Here is a 25429-nt window from a genome sequence, read left to right as displayed (position 1 = left end):
CATCAGAACATAGAAACAGGAACGAAAGTAATCTGACTAATGTGTAGAATGGTCCCCTCTTGAACGCAAGCTGCCTCCACACAACAAGCAGCATGAGCATTCATGCTTGTGAAGAAAGCAATAGCATTAACTCGCTAATAATTGTGGGTAAAGTAGTTTTTCAACGGGCTGTCCGTTTGTTTTCCCCACTCTCTCTCTCACCAAAGAACTACACACCCCACCCGGCGCTAACGTTGTAGTGCCCGTATGTCTATCACGCCGGAAGAGAAGAAGGTCCTTTTCCCAGCCATCTTGTGGCATCATCTAGCGAAGTGTTCGCACCAAGCCTCGTAGAATCGGAGGTAATCCTGCTGAAGGGGCGCCATCATGCCCGGACAAATGCAAGAAGGTTTCGGCTGCGCCATAGCCAATCGGTTCGACCAGTTATTTGACGACGAGTCGGACCCGTTCGAGCTGTTGAAGGAGGCGGAGAACAAGAAGAAGGAGGCTCTTGCCCCTGGTGCCGCCAAGACTGCAGCTCAGGCCGCCAAGCAACAGAAGAAGGAGTCTCAGAAAGACAGAAAGAATCCCCTTGCCGATAAGAAAGAGGAAATTCAAGCACCTGTCCCCCTCAAGAAAGATGGTAAGCACGCTTCCTGCGGCATATGATCGCTTTACTTGCAAATTGCTCTGCACAGTCAGCTAGCGAGCTAAGTGTTAGCGACGGTCTAAAACCCCCCCCCATGAGGTCGACTTGATTCCTTTTGTGTGCGACAGTTGGGCTGTCAGTTGATGCGATCGCAGTCCTCCCTCAAATGTGTGTTGCAACCGTGTCGGTGTGCTGTATTGCACGCCCTGATAACTAGCTTGCGGGCTAACTTGTGTTGCTGCCAGTGAAAAGCCCCGTCTCTTCAGACGAGGGCCTTGTTTAGCAGAGCTTGGCGCTGGCTAATGTCATTAGCCAGCCAGCTACTTGTTGATAATTGCCCCGTGTGTCGTGAATTTTACCGTACCCCGGGTGAGATGTTCGACTGGCCACAACTCAACTGACAGTTTGGTGCTACTGTTATTGTTTACTTAGGAATGTAGCGACGCATGGCGATAAGTGAATGTTATCAAGCGGAGGGAAATTGCTCAATCGGGTAGCTAACCAGCTTTATTGCCAGCCGTATGAACCGTAACGGTTTGCCGTGACAATCCTCGTAGCAACACAACGGACAGCCGCCGACCGACCTGTCATCTGGCGAGTGGCGCACAACAAGCTCCCGGGGAGGGTATGATGTCATCGTGGGTAGCCGTTTCTGAATGTGGGCGTTTGGTGTGTTTATAAGATAAATGTGATCTTGCCGCTGCAGCTTAAGTTAAAATGTAGACTTTGTCCACACCTTTTTTTTTTTCTTTCTACCGCCAGCGTCAATTGTGGAGTTTTTCGTTTTCACCCGCCGATGGGCAATTAAATGTCTAGTAAATCCTATGACAACCTAAAAGCAATGGGTAGCTGGAGCATTGTGCAAGTGTGCCTCTGTTCAGAAGCAAAGTCAAATTTGGTCACTGGAGAGAAGAGGAGACAGGTGCACGGCCAACGTGTGCTCAGCTGCTGGGGTGTGTGGAGAGGGGTGGGGGTCTATTTTGGTATCTATCTAGGCAGTGGGAGGGACTTGTCAGGCCAGTCTTTGAACGTGTGTCTATCCCACAGTGTAGGTAGAGTTAGTGTAGATATACCTCTTGGGAAGGCAACGCTTCTGGGAAAACTCCCCAAGTCAGGTGTTTCTGTTTACATTTGTATTCGTTACCTTTCGTCAGGATGCAAATCATTCTCGACAAAACGCCCTCGGTGACGTTTGATCAAACCAAACTAAACAAATTGTGCCATGACCCAGATGCATACATTATAGTTCCTGTTATGCCTTGCATGTAAACAAAGCAATATTGTAGCTAATAGCCACAGCCCAGGAGGAACTGGCAGTGAAACAATGTAGTAATCCTCTTGCCCTGTTCCAGGTGCTGGCCCGAGGAGGATGGGCCGGAGGCCTGAGGGCCAGGGCCCCGCTGGTTCCCAGCCCCAGGGGGGTCAGGGCGAGGGACGCCCCCCCACAGACAGACGGCCCGCCGACAGGCGGCCCCCACGTGATCCCCGTGAACCCCGCGAACCCCGCCGTTTTGAGAGACCTGCCGGAGGAGAGGAGAAGCCCGAGGGAGGAGAGTTCTCTGTGGAGAAGTGAGTAGAGGTCGGAGAGGTCAGAGGTCACTGATGTGCTCCTCAAATGAACTCTGCAACTTTCAAACTGACACACCATCATAATATCCCCTCTTTCCAATTGACAGGACTATTTATCCCCAAGCTTCCAGAGGTAAACGCATCATAACTCATCACTGGGGGTGTGACCTAACCTGTACTCTTACCTGTACATTCTTTCGCAATTACCACCTTTCACTGTGGGACAGCCCAGGGTACAGGATAGGGTGACGTTAACTATATATAGCTCTTATTGCACAATGCTTACCAAGTGCATCCTTCCTTGGAAGTGAAGTATCACACACTGTCTTTAATGGTGTAATCGTGTAGCACTTTGTGGTTGAAGTACTTGCTGTCCGTCAACAGCCGATATGAGGCAGCCTTTTGATTGGTGCGTTTTCCTGTCCGTCTCCCCAGGCCCATCGGTGATAGGCCGATGAGAGGGCGCGGTGGTGGCCGAGGGGGCCGCGGAGCCGGCAGGGGGCGGGGCATGGGCCGCAGCGACGGATTTGACTCCCGAGGAAAACGTGAATTCGACAGACACAGCGGCAGCGACCGATCGTAGGTGTTTTCTTCCGACATGGATCATCTGCCTTGCACGTTCATGCTAAAATGTCCGATAACAATGCAAACTTTTGGCACCTATTAAAATTCGACTAGATTTGACAGTTTGCCAAACCCTGTATGTACATGTACGCGGCTCTGGTACAAAGCTCCCAGCTAAAGCACGTTTTGTTCCAGCAGCCAGAAAGGTGAGGAGAAGCGTGGAGGAAGTGGATCTCACAACTGGGGCACCGTCAAGGATGAACTGAGGTGAGGACCGAGCAGTGATGCTTAACCCTGATTCACACTGCAGGGCTGAGCTGGACCTGGCCGGCCGGCTGGCCTGCATGCTGTGTAAAGCCCTTAAGTGGGCTAATGCAGGTTTCAGGACCAGGGTTCAGTAGTCTGTTGATAGGGGGGGGGGGGGACCTGGAAGAGTGATTTACCTTGTGCAGTTTGCGTGTCAAAATTTGACATGTTGAGTCAAACCTTCTGGTCTCTGTCCTATCCCGGTGTTCCCACCTGTCATCCTACGCTATGGATGAGAGTGTGAGATGCAGAAAGGAATATAGAAGACTTCCAGGTGTGTCCTTGGTTCTACCCGACAACCTAGCGGGCGCCTAGGATTGGATAGGTCATTCGGGTTGGGGCCATATCCAAATTGTCTTTATTGGACAATATTACTTATGAGAAAATGTCACAATATTTTAGATCAGATTATCTATGTTTTAGGTTATATTATTTATTGCGGAAGGAGAGGAAAGACATGCCAGGGTGCTGCACCGTTTACGGCCGGTGTAGTAAATAGTCTGGTGAAACAAAGAAACATGTTTTCACTGCTAGGGGATATTGGATATCTAACGTCGGCCCAGCCCTATAACACGTCATCCCGCTGGGACCATATATACTGGAAAATGGATACACTCACTGCAATGCACGTCGCTTTGGATAGAAGCGTCAGATAAATGGCATATATCATATATTATTATTATTATGTCATGGTGTGATTTTTGCCAGATTTTGTACACCCATATTCATACACAGATACTATCCTGTCAGACCCACTCATGGTGCCCTGGGGGCAGAGTCATGGTTTGGATCTGGGCGGTACTGTGAAGCAGACAGCAGAACAAACGGGTGGACATAGGTGTCATTTTTGTTTCCTCTCCTCACAGCGAGATTGACCAAACAGCCGCCACCGAGACCCCCGAAGGAGAGGAACATCCGCCTGCAGACACCGAGAACAAGTGAGTTGACATTCAGCTCTCATTGGTTCACAAAACTGTATTTTTTTTTTTCTGCTGTGACCTGTGTAAAGCATTGCGGTTCAAGCATTGGTCCCGTTTTGTTTTGACCAAAGACTTCTGTCGGCTTCAGGTGTTCACAGCACCAAATAGTTTGGGGAATTACCAAACCCATGTTATTGGACTAATAACTATATCATTAACTTGATATAGTTAAATGCTTTGGGATCTTGCTCTTCAATCAACAACAGTCAACAACAATCAACGAATCCCTGTCCTCAAGGAACAACTTCAACCGCAATTAAATTGTGTTCACAGACCCCCCAAAAAAAGGACCAGAGTAGCCATTTCTGAACTGAAAACATTTGTCAGCCAAGTGCTAAGAGTCGTCCTGTGTGTGTGCCTGTCTGCGTGTGTGTGTGCCTGTGTAGGGAGAACGAGGTTGAGGAGCCCAAGGAGGAGAGTGCCAAGGAGATGACTCTGGACGAATGGAAGGCGGTGCAGGACAAGGAGCGCGCCAAGGTGGAGTTCAACATCCGCAAGGCCAACGAGGGAGCCGACAGCCAGTGGAAGAAGGGATACGTTCTGCACAAGTCCAAGGGTGAAGACGTGAGTGGACACTGAATGGGCTTATTTATTTATTTATTAAAAACACCCAGGTCACCATGGCAACGCCGTTAGCGATATCGTGTGACTGTTGCATATGTCGCCCTCTATGCGTTTGTAGAACAAATAACAAACAGTGGAAATGTTTTCAAATGGAAAAAAATGGGTCATGTTATGCTGGTACTGACTCCGCTTCATGTTGCTATTCTCCTGTGTCTTACCTTCGGACGGTGCCCCCTCCCCCCGTCCCCCCTTCCTTTCTTGTTTTGTTTTGCTCTTGTTGGAAGAAGTAAATGTTCGAGGTGATGCTTTCTTTCACTCCTAATTGTTCCCATCCCTCTTTCCAATAAAGGAGAAGAAAGCTGGTACTCTGATTGATGCTGTGGTTGAGCCTGAGGCAGTTACCCCCAAGGTATGCACTGTCCCTCTTCTCACACACACACACACACAGACACACACACAGACACCCCCGTGTTCCTATTTCTACACTTGGTAGAATTACATTAAGATGTTCTGTTTCCCTTTCCTCTCCTCCTCCCTCTCCTCCCCCCTCTCAGGCAGAGGACGAACACCACTTCCGGAAGCCCGCCAATGACATCACCGCCCAGCTGGAGATAAACTTTGGTGACCTCGGTCGCCCTGGGCGCGGGAGTCGCGGCGGACCCCGAGGCGGCAGGGGGGGCCGCGGGAGAGGCGAGGGGCGCGGCGAGGGCCGCGACGGGCGCGATGGCCGTGACGGCCGTGAGCCCCGCGAACCCCGCGAGCGCGATGGCGGAGCCGCCACCAGGCCGCCCCGTGGAGGCAGGACCGACAAGGTAACCACCCCCTGCTCTCACGCCGCTGCTGGTTGGTGACCACCTCCACCCTCCTCTGCTCCTACCGCTGGTTACGCTGAAACCGCAGGAACATGCTTTCACTGCTTTTTACAGGCGTGCTTTGCATAAATCTGCATATTGCACTTGTAGTTATGCACAGATGCAGAGTTTTAAGCACTCTTTTTGGTAAGAGAACAATATCACAATATGCTCCAAATATCACGATATTCAATATCTAATGTCGACCCCAACCTTATGGATAATGTGGTAATAATAGTCCCACCGTGATTACGTACTATTTTATGTGGTGGTACTTTGGCAGCAAAGTAGGCTTGATTCAAAACCACCTGATGCCTGACTCTCTCTCTCCTCCTCCTCTCCCTCCCTCCTTCTCTCCCCCAGCCGAGTGGTGTGTCCGTGCCCAACGTGGACGACCCCGAGGCTTTCCCAGCCCTGGCCTGAGTGAAGCGGCTGCCTCTCAGGCCCACAGGAGCACCCTAGGACCCCCCCTGCCCCCCTCCCCCTCCCCTCCCTAGGCCCCTCCTCTACGAGGCTTGCATGTTTCTGGATCCTTCCGCGAAAAAAATAAAATAAAATAAAAGATGGAGACGACAGTCATTGACCCCGTGGCGCTCGACTCTGAGGACTGAATTTTACCCATTTTAAAAAGAAGAAAAAAAAAAAACAGAAATGAACCTGGAAAAAAAACTACGAAAAAAGAAAAGGACTTCTTGTTACCCCGGAGCAACTTACTGGTAGAGGTTTTGTACTTAGAAACAAGGTAGCAGGGATGTTTTCATACAGTATTTTTTTTCAGAGATTATGCATTCTTCATGAATACTTTTTTTGTATTGCTGCTTGAAAATATGCATTTCCAAATATGAGTATGAGGAGTATTCTTTCGCTTGTGGTGTCCCTTAGCTTGCTTTGTTGTTGTAAATGATCACTTCAGACCAGCACTACTGGCTGGCCGGGATCCAACCCAAGCTGACAACCTCTTCCATACGGGGTATTTCTGAAACCGTTACTGCATCACTCAGTGAGATTTTTAAGGACTTAGTTCTGGGGTTTTGTGTATTATTATTTTTTTAAAGGAAGGGTCTATACCTCTGATTTAGGCCTGTAAAAGTAACTATTGTAATGGTAAGAAATCTCTTTCGTGAGATTGTATTATTTCAGATGGTGCAGATAGATGGGACATGCCTTGGATCTTTGATCTAGTGATTGTACCTACAAACACATTGTTGAAAAATGGAGCCTGTTTCAGTACTGTATTCAGGGTCTTTTGTATAGAGAAGAGTTTCCAATGGACTCCCTGAATGACTGTGACAGGTGAGCCCTCTGGCATCTTTGGGTCCGCGCGGCCTTAAAGGTGTGAGTGTCCTCTCCTGCCTCATCATTTACCTACTTCTCTGGGTGCGTCTCGGTCCTCAGGAGTGGCTCCCTCCCTGTGTCTCCCTCATCTGGTCCGTTCTGAAAACGCAGGCCAGGCGACCACCGAATAGCGGACGCCCTCTAGCCATTGGCTCTCTCCTGTCCTGTCCTGTCCTGTCCAGCTCAGCTCGGATCAGGTCAGATCAAGGGGAAGAAGCGACGTTGGGATGCGCCCGCGGTCCTTTGGAAGCCATCGGACCCCAGAGGACCACACTGTCGACACACACACTCCACTCCAGTGTACTGAGAGACTTAATGTGAACCGGCCCCTTCCTGCTTCCTGTGGTGATTGAATATTTCTCCATTATGATTTTGTTTGTTTTTTTGTTTTTTTCTTCTTCCCTTTTCGCTCCTACAGCGGCACTACTGCATAATCGCCCTGAAAGAAACCCAGTTGTTCGCTGTGGAACAGCTGAGTGCCCACAGATGTGTGAATTCTAACCCTGCTATTCTAGACCTCTGTCGGTAAATAAAGATGGTCGATTCATTTTTGCATCGCTGTGTTGTCTTTGTTGTCACACCCCCTACACACACACACACACACACACACAGACGCATGTACACTAGCAAGGCAAACCCTCATAAGCTTAGAAGGTGTAGTCCGCTCCGAAATCTTCAGTTGATGAGCTGTTTTTGTCCTCAAAAGTGGTCTGATGCAGAGACATCCACACCATCCAATGTGTGTTTCATAGATAACCCTAACCCTAACCCATCCAACATGTGTTTCATAGATAACCCTAACCCATAGTCTAAAATGAAGGCCACTGATGCATACCTCCATTTGTTTGGGGCTAAGGCATACAGATACCCTAACAATGCCCTTAATATTACAGCATGCAATAAAGGGTAATAACATGGTCATAGTAAAGTAACAATTATCTGCCTGATTTCCATGAGACATTGTATATTCAAAACAGGAAACCGTTTGTGAGGTTAAACATTTCGCTCCATATTTAACAAGCAGGGAAGTCATGTAATCATGTTGCCTGTATCTCAGAATTGAGACCGGGGTCACAGACTGGTTAGAGCTCCTAACTCCCCTGTGTGTTCGTCTGGATTCCAGACCAGGCGAAGGATAACTGTTCAGTGTTATCTGAATGAACTACAACAGCCCCGTTGAGTTTACTTGAGTTTGTGTCCTTAGTTACAGCGGTGAGAGAACACGGCCTATTATTATCCCTCGTGGCTTTTACTCATTAGAACGGAGGAGCGTAAGAGGGGGGAGGAATGGGGGTGGGGGAGGGATGGGGGTGGGGGAGAGAGGGGGAGGGATGGGGGTGGGGGAGAGAGGGGGAGGCGTAGAGAAGAGAGGAAGAGGGAGGGGGGAGAGAAGAGCGATACGAGGGGGAGAAGGGAGGAGTATTGGGGGTGTTGGAGAGGGGGAGGCGAATAGAAGAGGGGAAGAGAAGCAGTATAGAGAAGGGAGGAGTATGGGGGCGGGGGGGTGGAGAGGAGGAGGAGTATAGAAGAGAGGAAGGGGGGGGATGTGACGCAGAGAGGGGAGGAATGGAGAAGCATGGGGCAGACCTGACCTGAAACACTGACCCAGCCTCTCCACTCATCAACCAGGTCCGCTCCAGCACACGACTCTGACTCCCACTGTGACTCCCACTGTCACCATGGCAACGCCATTAGCGATATCGTATGACTGTTGCATATGTCGCCACGCGTGCAGACACAGCTTAAATCGTGTTTGGGATTTAGAGGATGAGTTATGCAGCAAAATCTACATTTGGTTTATTGATTAGTTGTCTTTACTCTCTGAACAATCGCACTCGCTATAATATCAACCGGCCACTCACCGGCCACTTCATTAGGTACACCTTGCTAGTACTGGGTTGGACCCCCTTTTGTAGCCCATCTGCTTCAAGGTTCGACGTGTTGTGTGTTCAGAGATGGTCTTCTGCATACCTTGGTTGTAACGAGTCGTTATTTGAGTTACTGTTGCCTTTCTATCATCTCAAACCAGTCTGGCCATTCTCCTCTGACCTCTGGCATCAACAAGGCATTTTCGCCCAGAGAACTGCCGCTCACTGGACCATTCTCTGTAAACCCTAGAGATGGGTGTGTGTGAAAATGCCAGTAGATCAGCAGTTTCTGAAATACTCAGACCAGCCCATCTGGCACCAACAACCATGCCACGTTCAAAGTCACTTAAATCACCATTCTTCCCCATTCTGATGCTCGGTTTGAACTTCAGCAGGTCGTCTTGACCATGCCTAAATGCATTGAGTTGCTGCCATGTGATTGGCTGATTAGATATTTGCGTTACCGAGCAGTTGAACAGGTGTACCTAATAAAGTGGCCTGTCAGTGTACGATGAGACTGGACGAGCTATGAGGCTAAGAGATTGTACTCACAACGTTAAGTAACAACACATATTCACAATCATTCACATAGTTACTGTTAAAATAAATGGAACAGAAATTCAGCCCATCCCTGAAAAGCAGTGTCAAATCAGAACGACAAGAGGGCGATCTTGACAATGTATTCACAATGGGTCAGAGTCATCTCTCCAGACACAGGTGTAGAGGGGTATTGAGTACACATAGAAACTAAATAAATACGTTTTGGGTGCTGGAACTGTCCCCAACATTTGTATTTTTAACTGAAATACATGAGGGACGACTTTGTTAACGTATGAGGCAAATTTTATGAACACTTAGGAGCAGATGTATGTCTCTGTGTCCCTGACTCCCTTTGTTTACTTTGGCTGACGAACACAGGCTGAGCCAGAGGGAAGAAACATGTAATTATGTAACAAGTAATTACATAGAAATATGTAAAATATATTTTATTGAGAGAAACGATCATTAGTTAACTTATTATTTATTATTATTACGCCTTTATTCTGTGGTATAAGAGGAAGTGCTCCTAACAAGGGTATGTGGGACATTGGCTCATTTTGACATTTGACCTTTTAAGGTGTGACAAACTTTGGATTTAAGAGTGGACTTATCCATCACATATTAAGATACAGCCACTGTTTGGCTCAGCCAATTTCTGCCCTAGAAGAGATTACAGAGGCCGATGATCAGAGATATTTATTACTATACAAATCACCCGCATACAAAGTCATATACACGCAGTAAACCTTGTCATCTCCCAAGGTTTACTGGAGAGAAGACATTCACTTACAATTTATATATTTACAAACGTAGCAGCAGTAGACAAAAGAACTAGCTTTTTTATTGTCCAAGGTAAAGTCAGGTGTGATGGAGGTAGCATAGGCCTACAGTATTCCCAAGACTGTACCGAGCTGTCTTGGAGTTTCTTATGTCTGTACACCTTGGTAGAGAGACAAGTCCCGGTAATGTTGGATGCAACTGTTCAGAGTGAGTATTAGTGAGAAGAACCAAAGACAAGTAGCCCTGAGAGTACATTCATGTATTCATCGCAGTGTGATGATTCCTGGAGTATGACCATTTGCCTCACAATTGGTCATGGGTTCGTAATAGTCTTTTAGACTCAAATCACGTACTACCCGGAGGCTGCATATGCAGCAGATTTGGTTTGGAATCACGTTCCTGTGATTAGATAGCCCTGTCAGAGTGTGAGACATGCAAACTCAAGTGTCGCCATTGCCCTAATGGTAAACACTTGAGTCTTCCACGTGGGAGACTGGGGTTGGAATGCGCGTCAATAGAGACACGCTTTCAGTTCAACTAAACCAAAATAAGACAGAATTCTGGGTCCATGAAACAGACGCTTAGTTTAAAAACTCGCTGCAGTCGATCCTGACCGCATCTAGAGTCAGCTTCCCCCCAAATGACAGCAGAGGGTCCATGAGGATATTCTGGGCACAGGGGAAGAACCCCAGCACATCCAGACCTTCCTCATCCTCCTCCTCCTCTTCCTCCTCTCCCATCCCCAGCACGTGTGTTGAGATGTAGTCCACAGTGACTTCTGTGTCCCTAGAACTCTGGGTCTGTTCCGAGGAGTCTGACTCCTGGGAGAAGCTCTTGAGGTAGGAGCTCTGGATGGGCTGAGGGTACAGCAGTGATGTTCCATCAGTCACAGGGCTCAGGCTGTGGCTGTGGCTGTGGTGGTCAGAGATGTCAGTGGCGCCACCTGCAGGACCAGCGGCGCCACTGCGCCGTGCTGTGTTCCCCGGGCTCCAGGTCTCCTCGGGCAGCTCCTGAACCTCCACGGTGGGTGGCTCCTCCTCCTCGCTCATGCTGGAGTTGCTCAGGTAGAGCTTCATCTCACCCTGTAGGAAGAGAGGGGAGGGTAGATGGAGGAAAAGTATACCCTGGCTATTCCAAGTCGACCCCTTGCTACACACACGCACGCATGCACGCACACACACACACACACACACAAATCGACACACACGTGCCGACACCAACCTCTTTAGCACACTCCTTAGCCCACTTGCTGTTGGCCGGATCCGGAACGATGTCCAGCATCAGGCAGTGAAAAAGCATGAAGACTCTGGAGGGGAGGGGAAAGGAGGGAACCGTGAGCCTGTGGCAGACAGTGTACATCACACACACGTGCTTCAGGAGGATTGTCTCTATGCCCGTGTGGCGTTTTAGTTTGGCCTAGTGACTAACGACCATCAGCAGGCTTCTCCTGTTCTCAGGCCGTTACCTTCGCCGCAGAGCTGGGATTTGCCACAGACACAAGGAAACGGTCGCCACGGCGACCGCCAAGATGATGATCAGGTTAACAGTGGGAACCGTCGAGCCCTCCCCTGAAATGGTGGTTAATCAACAAGCACTCATTAGAGGGTGGCATAATGCAGTTTATACAACAGGCAGCATACTTTCTATATGTTTATTAGCTATATAATATATGTATAATAATGTAAATGTATAATATATATATATATATATATATATATATATATATATATATATATATATATATATTCTGCTATATGACAAAATGCATGCTAGACTTGAGTGGGCTAGATCATCGTCAATAAACGTGAAATTGTAAGTAAAAGCAAATATTACTACTATAGTAATCGACACACACACACACACACACACACACACACACAAAAGATGTGCCTAGGCAAGGGGGTAGGAGCAAGGGGTCTACTTGGAATAGCCAGGGCATACTTGTCCTCCATCTACCCTCCCCTCTCTTCCTACTGGGTGAGATGAAGCTCTCCCTGAGCTCTACCTGAGCTCTACCTGAGCTCTACCTGCTTCAAGTACCTGCTTTGTTACTATCGGGGACTTGGACTTTGTTACTAATGGGGCCCTCCCCTGAGGCCGTCCAGGCTGTTACCCAGATGTGGTAGGTGCCGGCAGGGGGCAGGCCCTCTAAGGTATACGCCCGCTTCGCCCTCGCCGTTTGACCTGAAACAGAACCATGCGTTCGATGAGAAACGACTATTTGTGACCTTATTATTTACATTATTACGCCTGTGGTATAAGAGGAAGTGTGCCGGACAGGGGTACACTGGCTCATTTTGACCTTTGACCTTTTAAGGTTTGAAAACATTTGACAAACTTTTGATTTAGGAGTGGACTTATCGAAGAAGCAATCAATTCTCATCAATTGTAGGAATGTGAATGCACTGCGCACCCCCCCCTCCGAGACAACACACGTGCACACCCATCCATCACATATTAAGAGATTGCCACTGTTTTGCCTACAAGAGATTACAGAGGCTGGTGATCAGAGAGCCGTAAAACAGGTTAACCATGCGTTGAAGTAAAACACAAAAAACTACGTAAAACTACGTTACGTAAAACTACGTTACGTAAAACTACGCTTTAGCCCAGCTTTCATGGCACTGTAGACGAATGAGGAACAGTAGAGGAACCCTTACGGTGGGGGGGGACGTTCTCCACATAAATGCTGTAGCTGATGACACAGCCTCCGCCGTGGCCCGCTGGGACCTCCTTCCACGTCACGGTCACTTTGTCACCGTCCACCACCGGGGGATCGACAGACGGACCCTCGGTAGGAGCTACAGACCACAAGCAGAGGTGAAACATGAATGATAGGTCCACAAGCTATTATTATTATTATTATTATTATTATTATTATTATTGACTGATGCATGACTGGGCGGCCATAAAACAGAACCAGGGGTTCAAACAATGTAACAATTACTGTTAAAGCACAGTGACTACATACAAACGGCCACTTGAGAATCACATCATTGTCCATGTGTGTCTCAGACACAACCTCCATCTCCTTACCTATCTCTAAGGTGCTGACCCCAACAAACTCCACACGGCCTGCTGCCCCCTCATACAAGGCAGAGACCGCCCCCTCATAGCACTCATACGGATCAATGTTATCTACATGAGGGAGAGAAGGAGGCAGAGAGAGAGGGAGGCAGAGAGAGAGGGAGGCAGAGAGAGAGAGAGAGAGAGAGAGAGACGGAGACGGAGAGAGAAAGAGACAGAGGGTGAGGAAGAGAGAGAGGGAGAGAGAAAGAGACAGAAAGAGAGAGAGGCAGAGAGAGAGAGAGGGTGAGTGGGAGGAGAGGGAGGGGGAGATGAAGAGAGAAAAAGTGTGGGTCAGATACATGGGTCAGAGAAAGAAAGAGCAATGAAATGTTTCAGCATAACATGACAGTTATTATGACTATATCAATCTAATCCTGAGAGAAAAATCCTGTGGATGTTATCACTACATCTGTTTAACTAGTTATAATCCTACGGAGGAATAGCTGTGTCACATACCTGTTATGATGGTGTGGAGTTCCTCAGGGCCCAGTCTGACCCAGCTGAGCTTCTCCACCTGCCTGCCTACAGGATACCACTCCACCAGGTACCCAGTGACTGCCTCTGCACTTACAGGGCTCCGCCAGGAGATGGCGAAACTGTGGTTACTGAGCGGTTCACACGTCACAGTCTGAGGGGGCTTGGCTGTGAAGAAGGGGATTCACATTAGTGTGTGTCAGTGGAGTAGAGTCACCTTTTCATATCAGCTCATCTCAAACAGAGAGAAGATAACCCTAACCCTAACCCTAACCCTAACCCTAACCCTAACCATTCACAAAAAGAGATCATACACATAGTCGAGGAGTCGATTATATCAACCCCTAGCTTGGCAGAGGCTCAATTAGTGTTTACAGACCTGAATCAATCAATCAAGCTTTATTTATATAGCATTTATGTAGCATTTATATGTACATTTGAATGCAATGTGCGTCACAGGAAAATAAAATAAAAATCAATGAAACACTGGAGAGAGTAATGCGGTAAAAAATTATAAATAAAATACATACAAATACATAGAGTAATAAAATGGTCAAATATTGTAATACATTTGAATGTAAAGTGCATAAAAACACTCTAAGTAAAAGCAAAGCTAAAAAAAAAGCATGTTTTGATCTTTAATCCACTGTCCACTGTTTCTACTGCCCTCAGAGACCATTTCCGATAGACACCAGACACAAGCAGAGGCAGTTAGAAGGGGAGTTACCTTTTCCCAGGGAGATGGTGACACTGGCCGGGGGGGAGCGGCCTTTAGAGTTCCGAGCGTAGACAGTGACCTCACAGGAAGCGCAGGACAGGACTGTATGATGATCGGTCGAGGTGAGGTTCTTAGTTCGGTTGTGAACTACGACATCATAACCCAAGATTCTTCCTCTGGCTTCGGAACCATTCAGCTCCTGTAATCATGGCAGCAACTCTGTGTTACTCAGACAGGCTGAAAATCTCCACGTCTGTTTAAGACAGGGGCGCACAGCTCCAGACCTTGAAGGAAAGCTGCGTGTCTGCTGGTTTTAGTTCTCACCTTCACAAAAGTCACCTTCTCAAAAGTCTTTCCTTGATTCCTCGTGTCCTCTCTCCTCGCCTCCTTCTCAAAACTCATTGGAGGGGAAGGTCAAAGGGGGTGAAGTGAGGGTAGAGGACGCGAGGAAGCAAGGAAAGACTTTGGAGATTCGGCCCAGGTGTGTGTTCTACTCTTTAGATAATTATTTACATTTGATTCATTGCCAGGGAGCAACAAAAACCAGCAGCAGAACCGCGGCCACTTTGAACTGAGTTGTTGGAGCAAGGTCTGGAGCAAGGCTTGGAACAAGGTCTGGACCAAGGTCTGGGCCAAGGTCTGGAGCAAGGTGTGGAGCAAGGTCTAGACGAAGGTCTGGGCCAAGGTCTGGAGCAAAGTCTGGAGCAAGGTCTATACGGAAACCGCTCATCAAACAGTGATGGGCAACGGCTGGAAATCAATTAACCATGATGGCTGAGATGTACCTCAGATGCCAGGTTCTCATTCATTCAAATCAACATGTGAACGTGCTGCTGTCCCTGCGTGTCATGGTGCATCATCATGGAGAGGGGAGGGGAGAGAATCCAGCATTTCTCTTAAGCTCTTCTGTTTCTTGTAAAGCGAAACTGCTGCATGTCTTTGTATGGGTTTCACTCTAACACATCAATGGGGAAGGGGCCTCTCACACATACAGGGTGAGGTTTAAGGGCGGGGGGGCGGGGGGGGGGCGCGGGGGAGCGGGAGGTGAGTGTCCCGTCCCAGTAGTGGTCGGAGTGTGACCTTTACTATAGCTACCTTAGCGACAGCTAACGAAAGCAGCCAGACCACATGTTTCTACTTCAGCTAAAAAACACCTACACACACACAGCCAGAGAGAGAGAGAAGTGACACTGACTTTTTCCCACAAGGGACTGCAACAGCAGTTACGTTTGTGCTAGTGATGCATGGATCGAACCAAGACCCGGGTTTGGCTCAAATCCTACGGGTTAATAAAATGTAGGCTATGTTGTGGATTGGTGTTTTGTTTCCTAGCCTACTTTATAGGCTGAGCCTACAAACTGTACGTATTCCTGTCAAATTTAAACGATTTCCATTACGCTTGTTTGCACTACTGACCGTCTATCCTATTTATATATATATATATATATATATATATATATATATATACTGTATATATTTGCGGGTTCGGGTCAGGTTCAGATCATCAAAGGTTCAAAGACCTCTTCCCTCCTAAAGACCTCTTCACCCCCACTACCCCCTCTGTACTAACCCTAACCCCAACCCTAGAGACCTCTTCACCCCCACTACCCCCCTGTACTAACCCTAACCCCAACCCTAGTTGTGCGGGACAGGTGTGGGTCCATAAATAGCCGACCCGCACATCGCTAGTTTGTGCTACTGTATCATCTTTTGTGTTAATGAACAAAACAGCCAGGAGTCATTCTACTGATGGAAGCTGTGGAGATAAGGGAAGTGTGGTTACTACTGAGTATAGAGAACGTGTGGGTGTGTGATGTATGAACACTCACCTTCCAGTGAACAGTGACAGAGCTGTCGGCTGCTGATGTGGATGAGGGTCGTGTGTACCACAGATCCAGGGCCTTGACAGGGGCTGGAAAAATGATTGAACAAACTACAATGAACATTTGCTCACTGTTTGTAAAATGGTGCGTTGTTCTGAATTCAGAAGGTCCAACTGCTTTACACAGTAATAATAACATTGCGTCAATGACATGGACTGCATTATTGTGAGGTGCTAGATGAGTGGTAGGTCATAAGTTACAGTGTATGGTGATGGCCTTTACTGATGCCATGCTTTGATTGGCATCTCATCCACTGCTCTGTTGCCCAGTTACATTTTCCTCTGAAAAAATATTATGATGACATACATGATGACTAATAATTCCAGGAAAGGGCATAAAAACACTTTGTGCGTCAGTTAATAAACTGCCACCCAAAGTGACCTGAACCAGACAGATCTGCATCCTGTGAGTCAGTGGTGAGAGACAAACAAGATTAATAACATCTTCACCCCAGAAATCGATTATCAAGAGCCAGGGTCGGATTTCCTGAGTCAACCAATGCATAATCTCTGATGTATTTCACCAGAAGAACACATTCCATCAAGATTAGCAAGGACCTCATCAACCCCATCACCACATCAAGAACAGGCGTTGTCTGAGGTGTCTGGGATTTTAGGTATCTTTTGTCAGATTTCTGGTTCATATGTATAACTCCTTTTCTTAGAAAGTGTATTCATTAGAAATCATTGTCCTTCCTGTTACACTTTTTTATTCAATGAAAAGAAACTCAAGGCCTCACTGGTTCTTGGCCTACCCATGTACAGCACACACACAGGAAGTGGTGTGTGGAAAGTTTTCTAGCCAGCACACACACACACACATACACACACATACACACACAAACACACACACATACACACACAAACACACACACACACACACACACACACACACACACACACACACACACACACACCACACCACACCACACCACACCACGCGCATAGCACACGTACTCTCTCACATACACACGCACACACACACACACACACACACACAGCAGGGGCTGCTTGGGATTACAGATGCTGATGTATGACGACAGAGAGCTTCCCAGGTGGGTTTATGGTGAGGTCACCACAGTGTGACTCCTGCAGTGTGGCGGGTTGGATAGGTCAGGGCTGCAGAGCTTCCCAGGTGGGTTTATGGTGAGGTCACCACAGTGTGACTCCTGCAGTGTGGCGGGTTGGATAGGTCAGGGCTGCAGAGCTGCCCAGGTGGGTTTATGGTGAGGTCACCACAGTGTGACTCCTGCAGTGTGGCGGATTGGATAGGTCAGGGCTGCAGGGCTGCAGAGCTGGCAGGAAAGTGTGCGGTTTTGCTCCCATGCAGTCAGCCATGGTGCATGAATTGATGTCTTATAAAAGACATTTAGCCCGTCTTGGAGGAGTGTGGAAGTTCAATTGCAAAAGTGTCTCTTTATCATCAAAAGCCAACATGTTTTCCACAGTCAGAGAAATGCATCAGGCATCAGACTTGGGGACAGGGATCTGTCATAATGCCTTACCCAGCCAGAAAACAAGAAATGAAAAATGAAAGCGATGCAGCCTGAGTTGAGTGTCTGTGGCTGGGATTGCTCTGTTATGTCTGATTCAGGCATGTACATGTTATGGTACAGTAGTGACACTATGATTCAGTGATACAATACCACATTGACCATGGACAGTACTTTTGACCTTATGAGGGAACTGTGTCAGTCGTGTCAGTGAGCGTCGTCTGTGTCGAGATGCTTCGAGAAACACTTGAGAATTGCGGGCAGATCGGATCACACCTGCGTAGAGCTCACAAACTTATCCGACACAATCTGTTTAACGTCAAAAACACAACTTTCCCAGCGTATCGCCTCAAACACAATCAGTTTCAAACTGACACGTCTCTCTGCGCCTCTGTATCAGTAACTGCACAATCACTTTTTTTCTTTTAAATATGTTTTTAGGGCATTTCTGCTTTATTGGGATAGCGGCAGTAGAGATTGACAGGAAGGTACACACGAAGCGCTATAGGTACACACGAAGCGCCTATAGGTACACACGAAGCGCCCCCGCTGCACAGTAACTTAAAGACTCATAACAACGTGCTGTGGGAGCCACTGCATCATCATTTCACTGGGAAGAAATATACAAAATGCCAGGAATAATATGTAAACATGATATAACGTCACGTTGCTGTAATGGTTGGGTGCATCATATTTCCCTCAGTTATCTCTGTTATGCAACCCAGAAGTCTAATCAGTGGGTTATTTATCATCTAGGTCATCTATGATGAACTGTTATGTATCCTCCAGCTGAACCCTGACTGGAAGAAGAGTCTGAACTTGTTGTCTGATCTTCTCTGTGTGTATGATAAGCCTCAGTCACCCTTAACATTGAAGCCCTGAGAGAACAGTCTGATTTGGTACTGTAGCAAACGGCGGGGTAGAGTAGCCCCAAGCAAGGATCGAACTCACAACCTTCTGCTTCCCAACCTTCTGCTTCCCAAGATAATTGAGTGGCAGAGATGCTAATGAGCCTTCTACCAGGTTGTTACAGGATCACATGCATCGCAAAAATGATATATTGTTGGTTGTGCGAGAAGTCTTTTCGTTACGCATGTCGGACAGACGTGCACAGACAATACAGGTGTTGTCAGCTTTTAGGTGGATTTTTTCCAAAAAGTGCTGTGTAAATAAACCTGTTGATTATCCCGAGCTCACCTTCCTCCTGGGTCCAGTTAGAGACTGGTCTGCTCCACAGGCTCCACAGGCCTCTGCTGAACCTGGTTCTGACCCGGAACTCATACTGCCGGAAGGGTTCCAGAGAGAAGATGGACAGGGCTGGATACATCTGCAGGAGACAGAAGCCATGAAGCCTCTATTACACATTTATAAAACACTAATGGCATTGTATCTGTTGCAGAACCAGCTAACATACATGTTGCCCAAAACATATTAAAAAAACTATAAATGGCGTGACAGGAGTGTGGAGACATTAAGCACCAAGCAGAGAAAGACAGAGACCTTAAAAAAATCTCCTAGTCAGATTGGCCTTTAGGTCTGAATCATCCAGGACTTGTGGGCTTGTGGTTGAACGTCTGAAACTTAAGTGTGTCTGTGTCTTCAGAGGCTTGTGTCTAGGAGTGCTATGTGAATGTATGGTTGTGGAGCTCAACGTCTTGCAAAGTAACACTGGCCATGACTGACTGTGTGCAATTCAAACCTCACATCTGCAGACAGAGGTGGCTAAGAACTCTCTGGATTTGGAAAGTTAAATTTAGAGCTTGCAGGGTCAATCACTTTGAGATCTGAAGACTTGCGTTAGCTGCCTGTGCTAATGCCTATATTAGGCTTTAGCTCGGTGGGCTATCATGATCTTGAGTTGCAGACAACCGAGGTTCGATTCAAAATGAAACAACACACTGATTCCATTCGTTGCCCATATGACAGGTGGAGCTTACAGTGAGGTTGTAGGTGATCCACGGTCCGTGATGTGTTCTGTATTGGACCTCCAGGAGCTGAAACCCCTGATGCCCAGCCACCGTGACTCTGCAACCCCGGGAGGAGCACTCTATCCGGGCTAGCTCGGGTGGGAACGGCCTCACTGCAGGGACAGAGAGAACCACCAGAGCACAGTCAACAGCCAAGTCTGTATTCACACAGCACAGAGAAAACCCCGTCCGATCTGTATGAGAACGATCTGTATGCGTTACTGTACGTGTTTTGAGGCTGTGTGTTCTATTCTCGGTGCCACTCGCTGCCATACCGATGTCACTGAGGGTGAAGTTGAGGGCGGGGGACTTTTCAGAGCCCAGTTTGTTGTAGGCCAGGACCCAGACGGAGAACACATGCTGGACAGAACCATTCACATGGAACTGAGCTGAGACCACACCGGGAACCGAAGTAGAAGCTTCGTAGATCACAGGCTTGTTCGTGCTGTTGGTGCTCACACTGAAACAAATGCAAACACATACATCCTTTTATTTTTTATTTTGTGGCTTTCATACAGCATATCATTTTAGAGGCTAGAGTTGTCGAGCAGGGGAGGCTGGTGGAGGCAGAAATCGGAGGACAGGCTCACACGTTGTTCAATACCATTTCTCATTCCATTACGTCACCCTTCCATTTGACGTATCTTTGTCATGTGAACTGTAGAGAGGGCTCATCCAGAAAAGGATAACAGCCCTTTATCCTTTTAAAGAGATTTAATTGTGTTTCTAACCCTAACTGAACACTGTCTCGACCAAGGCATCTGTGTATGTGTTGTTGACTGCAGAGACAGTCAGCTACACTGCTTCAACATGCGCTGACCTACAGAACGATTCCTCTGTGCAGTTCCCCTCACTGACGTCTGCCCTTCTCTCTCAGACTCACCTTAGCTCTGAAGTGGTTCCGATATGGGTTTCCCTTCCTCTCCGCCATGTACACACCACAGCTCCCTGTTCTCCGTTCTGGCTGCAGGTTAGGTTTTGAGGAACGTCAGGCGGGTCTACGAGACAACCATAACAGTATGTCAAGAACACAACGGGACAAGGTCCGAGACTGTGAGAGCAATAGTCTTACATCTTCTCCCTGAAAGACACTTCTGTTCTGACCAATCGGTACAGGTTCATTCCCAGTTCAATTAAATTCAGTGAATGTTTACTGAAATCTTAAGTAAAGCCTGAGGGTTGAAACACACAGGCATAGAGAGAATAGAATAGTTGGTCTGCCAACTGTAGTTGTAACTTTAGTAATAGTTGGTCTTCACCAACTGTAGTTGTAACTTTAGTAATAGTTGGTCTTCACCAACTGTAGTTGGGCTAGACCTTGATGCAGGGCAAAACAGCTGCTGTAAGAACTAGCATGCAAATGAAGCCTTCACTGCTGTTGAAATTATTATTTGTGATATGTTGTTTACATTTACATTTATGGCATTTAGCAGACACCTTTATCCAAAGCGACTTACAATAAATACATTTGTTCAAGTAAGTGAATCATCTATCCATCAGTCATCATAAGATAAAATAATCAATGCTCGGACCAGGGACCATAGGCAGTCACAATGCTAGAAGAAGGAAAAAAAAATGTATTAACAGGAGAGAAACTTGTTGTTCTCACTTGCCAGTTTAGGGAGCAGTTGTGTGTTAGGTTTTTTTCTATCTAGAGACTTCTTCTTCTTCTTCTTTCACAGCCACAACCCCATATAATAGTCACACATAACGTATTTTGGTCAGTGGTGACACTTTTGTCGAAACTAAAACAGACCGAAGAGCCATCTTCAAGCATCTTACACTGCAGATTCTAGTTCTTTCTGCCATTGCATTTTGCAGTATCTTTCTACGATCCACATGATTGTATGGTGGGATATACAGTAATTATCTGGAATATGGTTCAATGATAATCTATACATATGATGATCTCCAATCCATGAACCAGGAATCCACACTGTTTCATACTTACATCCAGTGCTGATGTCTATTCCACAGGGCTCAACATTCCTCCCACACTTGCAGGAGTACGTTGTGTCCTTCGTTATGTTTGATACGTTGAGGGATATAGTTGTAGAGTTGTGTTTTTTTCTGTCCCTCTGTTCCATATTGTCTGCGAAAATCTGTTTGTCTTTGTCTGCGCAGCTGGGGAAAAAGGTGCAGTACACCAGGTAGCCAGAGCCCAGTCGGACGGTAGTCTCAGCGCTGCACGAGGCATTGCACGGTTTCTTAGCTGAAAGCACAACAGAACGCAAAGGAGTTGTCAGCCACTCTGGTCCTGCACAGGTACAGACTGTGTAAGCTTTTGCTCCAGCCTAGCAGTGTTTATTGCTGGGCTGCTACAGACTGTGTAAGCTTTTGCTCCAGCCTAGCAGTGCTTATTGCTGGGCTGCTACAGACTGTGTAAGCTTTTGCTCCAGCCTAGCAGTGCCTATTGCTGGGCTGCTACAGACTGTGTAAGCCTTTGCTTCAGCCTAGCAGTGCCTATTGCTGGGCTGCTACAGACTGTGTAAGCTTTTGCTCCAGCCTAGCAGTGCTTATTGCTGGGCTGCTACAGACTGTGTAAGCTTTTGCTCCAGCCTAGCAGTGCCTATTGCTGGGCTGCTACAGACTGTGTAAGCTTTTGCTCCAGCCTAGCAATGCTTAGGGCTTGGCTGGGACAAAAGCCTGTTACGCTTCCGGAACGAGTCAGTAACTACATAATACGGGGTGAGTCAGTGACAGGATGTCAAATCAATAACATTACAATTAATTAAAATTGCCACGTGCCCTCCTTCATCGTTTGAAAACAAATTAAATGTGCTGTCTGTGTGTGCACACTGAGAATGTTTTTGTGATCATATGAATCTGGACTACTGGATTGGATACAGAACTTACCCATAGTGAACTCTTCAAACAGCAGAATGAAGGCAGCGAGGATTGACAAGTACTTGTAGAATATAGGAGCCATTGGTCCTCTTGGACCGGTGCTTGCTCTCCTCCACCTCTGTACCATACCTGTGCCTCTGTGGTGTGTGATCATGACAAGGACAGAGAGGCTGGGCCAAACTTGTGCCATGCATCTGTGCAAAGTTTGCACCTGTTATCTAAGGGAATTCAATAGAAAACCAAAGCTATAACACCATTAAAACTGTCTTTGTTTATACTGTGCTTAAGATCGTCTATCACTGAGAATTTAAAATGTATGCTTCTCTTATGGCTGATACGAGTGTCCAGAGCATATAGGTCCCGAATTTCCATTACTGTCTTTATTGGGGTCGCAATTAACGGCAAAATATGGTAAATGTCTCTAGAACTGAGAAAAGACCCCATCCGTTTGCCTATTGAAAAGACCCCATCCGTTTGCCTATTGAAACTCTCACATTCGTATGTTCCACACAGTAGCACACACCAACAAACCAGAACAAAAACGTATATTAATGAAGAGCAATATTTCAAGGAATTAATTCCGAAGTACACTAATACATTTTTACACAAAGTAGAAAGGCGTTGACGGCATGAAGCTCAAAAAACCGGCTAACGTCACTCACCCAAGTCTGGCATCCTTCAACAGCTTAATTCACGACCAAACACCGTTCGTTAATCCCAGCAGAGTCCCGTTATTTCAGAGTCCCGTTATTTCAGCCGATTCATCCAGGGGTCCGTTGTTCAAACCTCACCGTTGACTGTCTCCTCTCCTTTGGCCCAGTGCTGTGTGTTCAGAACTGGTGAGAGTTGTTTTCCAACTGAGACCGCATGCGTAAAGTTGACATTTGAACGTGGCCAACTCTGTTCTCAGTTCCCCATGCTATTTTCTGTGCGGTGCATTAATGCACGACTTATGAATATGATGGCGAATATGCCAGAGCGCAAGAACGCAAGCTGCTTTATAACCAATACAAACAACGTAATAAAAAGCAACCTCTTTCTTTTCCGAGTGCCTTTAGGGAATTATAATGGTACATGGGAATAAATAATATTCTTTAGAAAAATAAATAACAAACCAATGCTTCTGCTGACATTGTTTACAGCCAACAGACATAATATCTCAGGGGGTTATAGAAGAAGAGTTTGTTAATAAGAAACCTCTGTTAGACACTTAAGGGAGTTCCTCTCCAGAATTTGGTACAATGAAACTTTTTTCTCTCATTCTTCATTTGCAACTTCATTTTTCTAATTGAAAATAAAAGGACAGTGTTTTGGAATGAAAATATGCAGGTTTGGATTAATCGGAAATAATACATTCCATTGATATTCCCATAAACAACACTATAGGCCCATATTTTCACTCAATACATTCAACATCATTGTGGTCCTCTGTGGCTCAGTTGGTAGAGCATGGCGCTAACAACGCTTAGGTTGTGGGTTTGATTCCCGCTGGGACCATATATACTGAAATGTAAGTCGCTTTGCATAAAAGCGTCAGCTAAATGCCGTATACGTCAGTGAAGGAGAGAATATGTATTTTCAGTGTTCTCACATCCTCACGTGCCATCAACTGATAACAACACAGGGAGTTTCCCTTTTCACACGTTTGATCAATGGTGCATTATGAACTGAAATGAAGGTTATTAGGCCTTGTACTTAATCCTAAACCCAAGGACAAGCAATAGAGGGACTAACGTTTACAGTTTTTCAGATATATATTAATGTGGAGGACAGCAATATTATTATTGCAATTTTCAATTATTCATAATTGTTTGCAAGTAATGTCACACAAATTACAATGAGAAGTCATAATCCATTCCTTCAATTAATTTCTATTTTGTTGTTTTCTTAATATGACTCTTTAATGTACATTATCAAATTGGTGGGCTGTATATATCAGAGGATGGGCTAATTGTAATCGATGGAATGGAATGAGGAACGGTATAAAACACACATCTGTTTGGTACCATTCCTCATTCCATTCCATGCATTCCAATGAGCCCATCCTCCGATTTCTACCTCCACCAGCCTCCCCTGGTATAAGCCTACTGCTTTCTCTCCTCCCCTTCATCTGCATTCCTCTGAAAAGACAGGAACACCACATAGTATAATGGAGGCGTATCCTAGCGGTTTTCCTCTGCCTGTACTCTAGTTCTTGAGGATCAGTGCACATAAAGGAAAGATGATCAAGAACTTAGGAACCTCAAGATGACACAGAACCGCCCTCAGTCTGGAGTCTAACTCTACAGGCAGGAAGTGAGACGGCTCTTTCCGGAAGTCACAACAACGGCCCTCTGCTGCAAGTGTCTCTATGAGTACACACACACACCGCAAAGTTTTATCCAAAAGCAACTTACCACAAGTACATTTGACGAAAGTAAGTGAATCCTCTACACATCAGTCATCCTAAGAAAAACAAATCTATGCTAGGACCAGGGGCTATTGGCAGTCACAATGCTAGAAGAAGGAAGGATTACTTTTCTTTTCTCCTTTTAAAAAAATAAAATAATATTTACAGTAGAGAAACTGTAGAGGGGGGTTAGGGTTAACCCTAACCCTAGCTGTAGTACTAGTGTAATACTACGGCTAATTATAGTAGTAAGAGGGTCACACCTTAGTGGCAAACGAACAGAAACAGAAAGTGTTGTGGTTCAGAAAGCACTGTTAGTTGAAGCATGGTTCTGGTTTAAAAGGAAGGCAAATACATTCATATTGTGGTTTAAAGCTTATTAAGTGCTGTCCATTTCATTTGCTATGATATGCTACATGGATTCAGGATCGGAACAGTACTTGAATATGTTTTTGGAGTGAGCGCGCTGTTTCTTTAATTCGTGCAAGGAAGGACCCCATAAACTAAACATACAGTACCAGTCAAAAGTTTGGACACAAACTTGCCAAGAGTGTGCAAAGCTGTCATTAAAGCAAAAGGTGGCTACTTTGAAGAATCTAAAATCT

General features: G+C 46.5%; 2 protein-coding genes across 3 annotated transcripts; one reads left to right on the top strand and one right to left on the bottom strand.

The window, feature by feature from the left end:
* The first annotated feature begins 260 nt into the window (after positions 1 to 260).
* serbp1a (SERPINE1 mRNA binding protein 1a) lies at positions 261 to 7350 on the top strand. 2 transcript variants are annotated; one of them, XM_083671861.1, is made up of 9 exons: positions 261 to 622; positions 1981 to 2197; positions 2633 to 2776; positions 2957 to 3028; positions 3934 to 4005; positions 4434 to 4611; positions 4961 to 5020; positions 5166 to 5423; positions 5826 to 7350. In XM_083671861.1, the coding sequence occupies exons 1-9, from the start codon at positions 367 to 369 to the stop codon at positions 5883 to 5885; spliced, it is 1317 nt and encodes a 438-aa protein (XP_083527987.1). In that variant the 5' UTR covers positions 261 to 366; the 3' UTR covers positions 5886 to 7350. The 2 variants fall into 2 exon arrangements, with proteins under 2 accessions (XP_083527987.1, XP_083527986.1); XM_083671860.1 differs by having other exon boundaries at positions 350 to 622; positions 2960 to 3028.
* A 2369-nt stretch (positions 7351 to 9719) lies between these two features.
* il12rb2 (interleukin 12 receptor, beta 2a) lies at positions 9720 to 23303 on the bottom strand. The gene is made up of 16 exons (XM_083672559.1): positions 23098 to 23303; positions 22445 to 22653; positions 21540 to 21800; positions 20472 to 20586; positions 19864 to 20048; positions 19559 to 19701; positions 18819 to 18948; positions 16076 to 16158; positions 14256 to 14445; positions 13511 to 13696; positions 13022 to 13123; positions 12646 to 12786; positions 12026 to 12169; positions 11451 to 11553; positions 11207 to 11291; positions 9720 to 11067 (listed from the first exon to the last, which is right to left on the bottom strand). The coding sequence occupies exons 2-16, from the start codon at positions 22623 to 22625 to the stop codon at positions 10567 to 10569; spliced, it is 2550 nt and encodes an 849-aa protein (XP_083528685.1). The 5' UTR covers positions 22626 to 22653; positions 23098 to 23303; the 3' UTR covers positions 9720 to 10566.
* Positions 23304 to 25429: the final 2126 nt, after the last annotated feature.

The sequence above is a fragment of the Argentina silus genome (assembly GCF_951799395.1).
Source record: "Argentina silus genome assembly, chromosome: 6".
Classification (NCBI taxonomy): domain Eukaryota; kingdom Metazoa; phylum Chordata; class Actinopteri; order Argentiniformes; family Argentinidae; genus Argentina; species Argentina silus.
Note: the sequence above shows the minus strand (reverse complement) of the source record. Positions and strands in the feature narration are given on the sequence as shown.

Coding starts and splice junctions, on each gene's coding strand:
- il12rb2 (XM_083672559.1), bottom strand. CDS start 22,625: ATGGCACAAGTTTGGCCCAGCCTCTCTGTCCTTGTCATGATCACACAC. Junction 19,702..19,863: donor CTTCACCCTCAGTGACATCG/GTATGGCAGCGA, acceptor CTGTCCCTGCAG/TGAGGCCGTTCCCACCCGAG. Junction 11,292..11,450: donor ATCCCAGCTCTGCGGCGAAG/GTAACGGCCTGA, acceptor CCTCCCCTCCAG/AGTCTTCATGCTTTTTCACT.
- serbp1a (XM_083671861.1), top strand. CDS start 367: ATGCCCGGACAAATGCAAGAAGGTTTCGGCTGCGCCATAGCCAATCGG. Junction 3,029..3,933: donor ACCGTCAAGGATGAACTGAG/GTGAGGACCGAG, acceptor CTCTCCTCACAG/CGAGATTGACCAAACAGCCG. Junction 4,006..4,433: donor CCTGCAGACACCGAGAACAA/GTGAGTTGACAT, acceptor GTGCCTGTGTAG/GGAGAACGAGGTTGAGGAGC.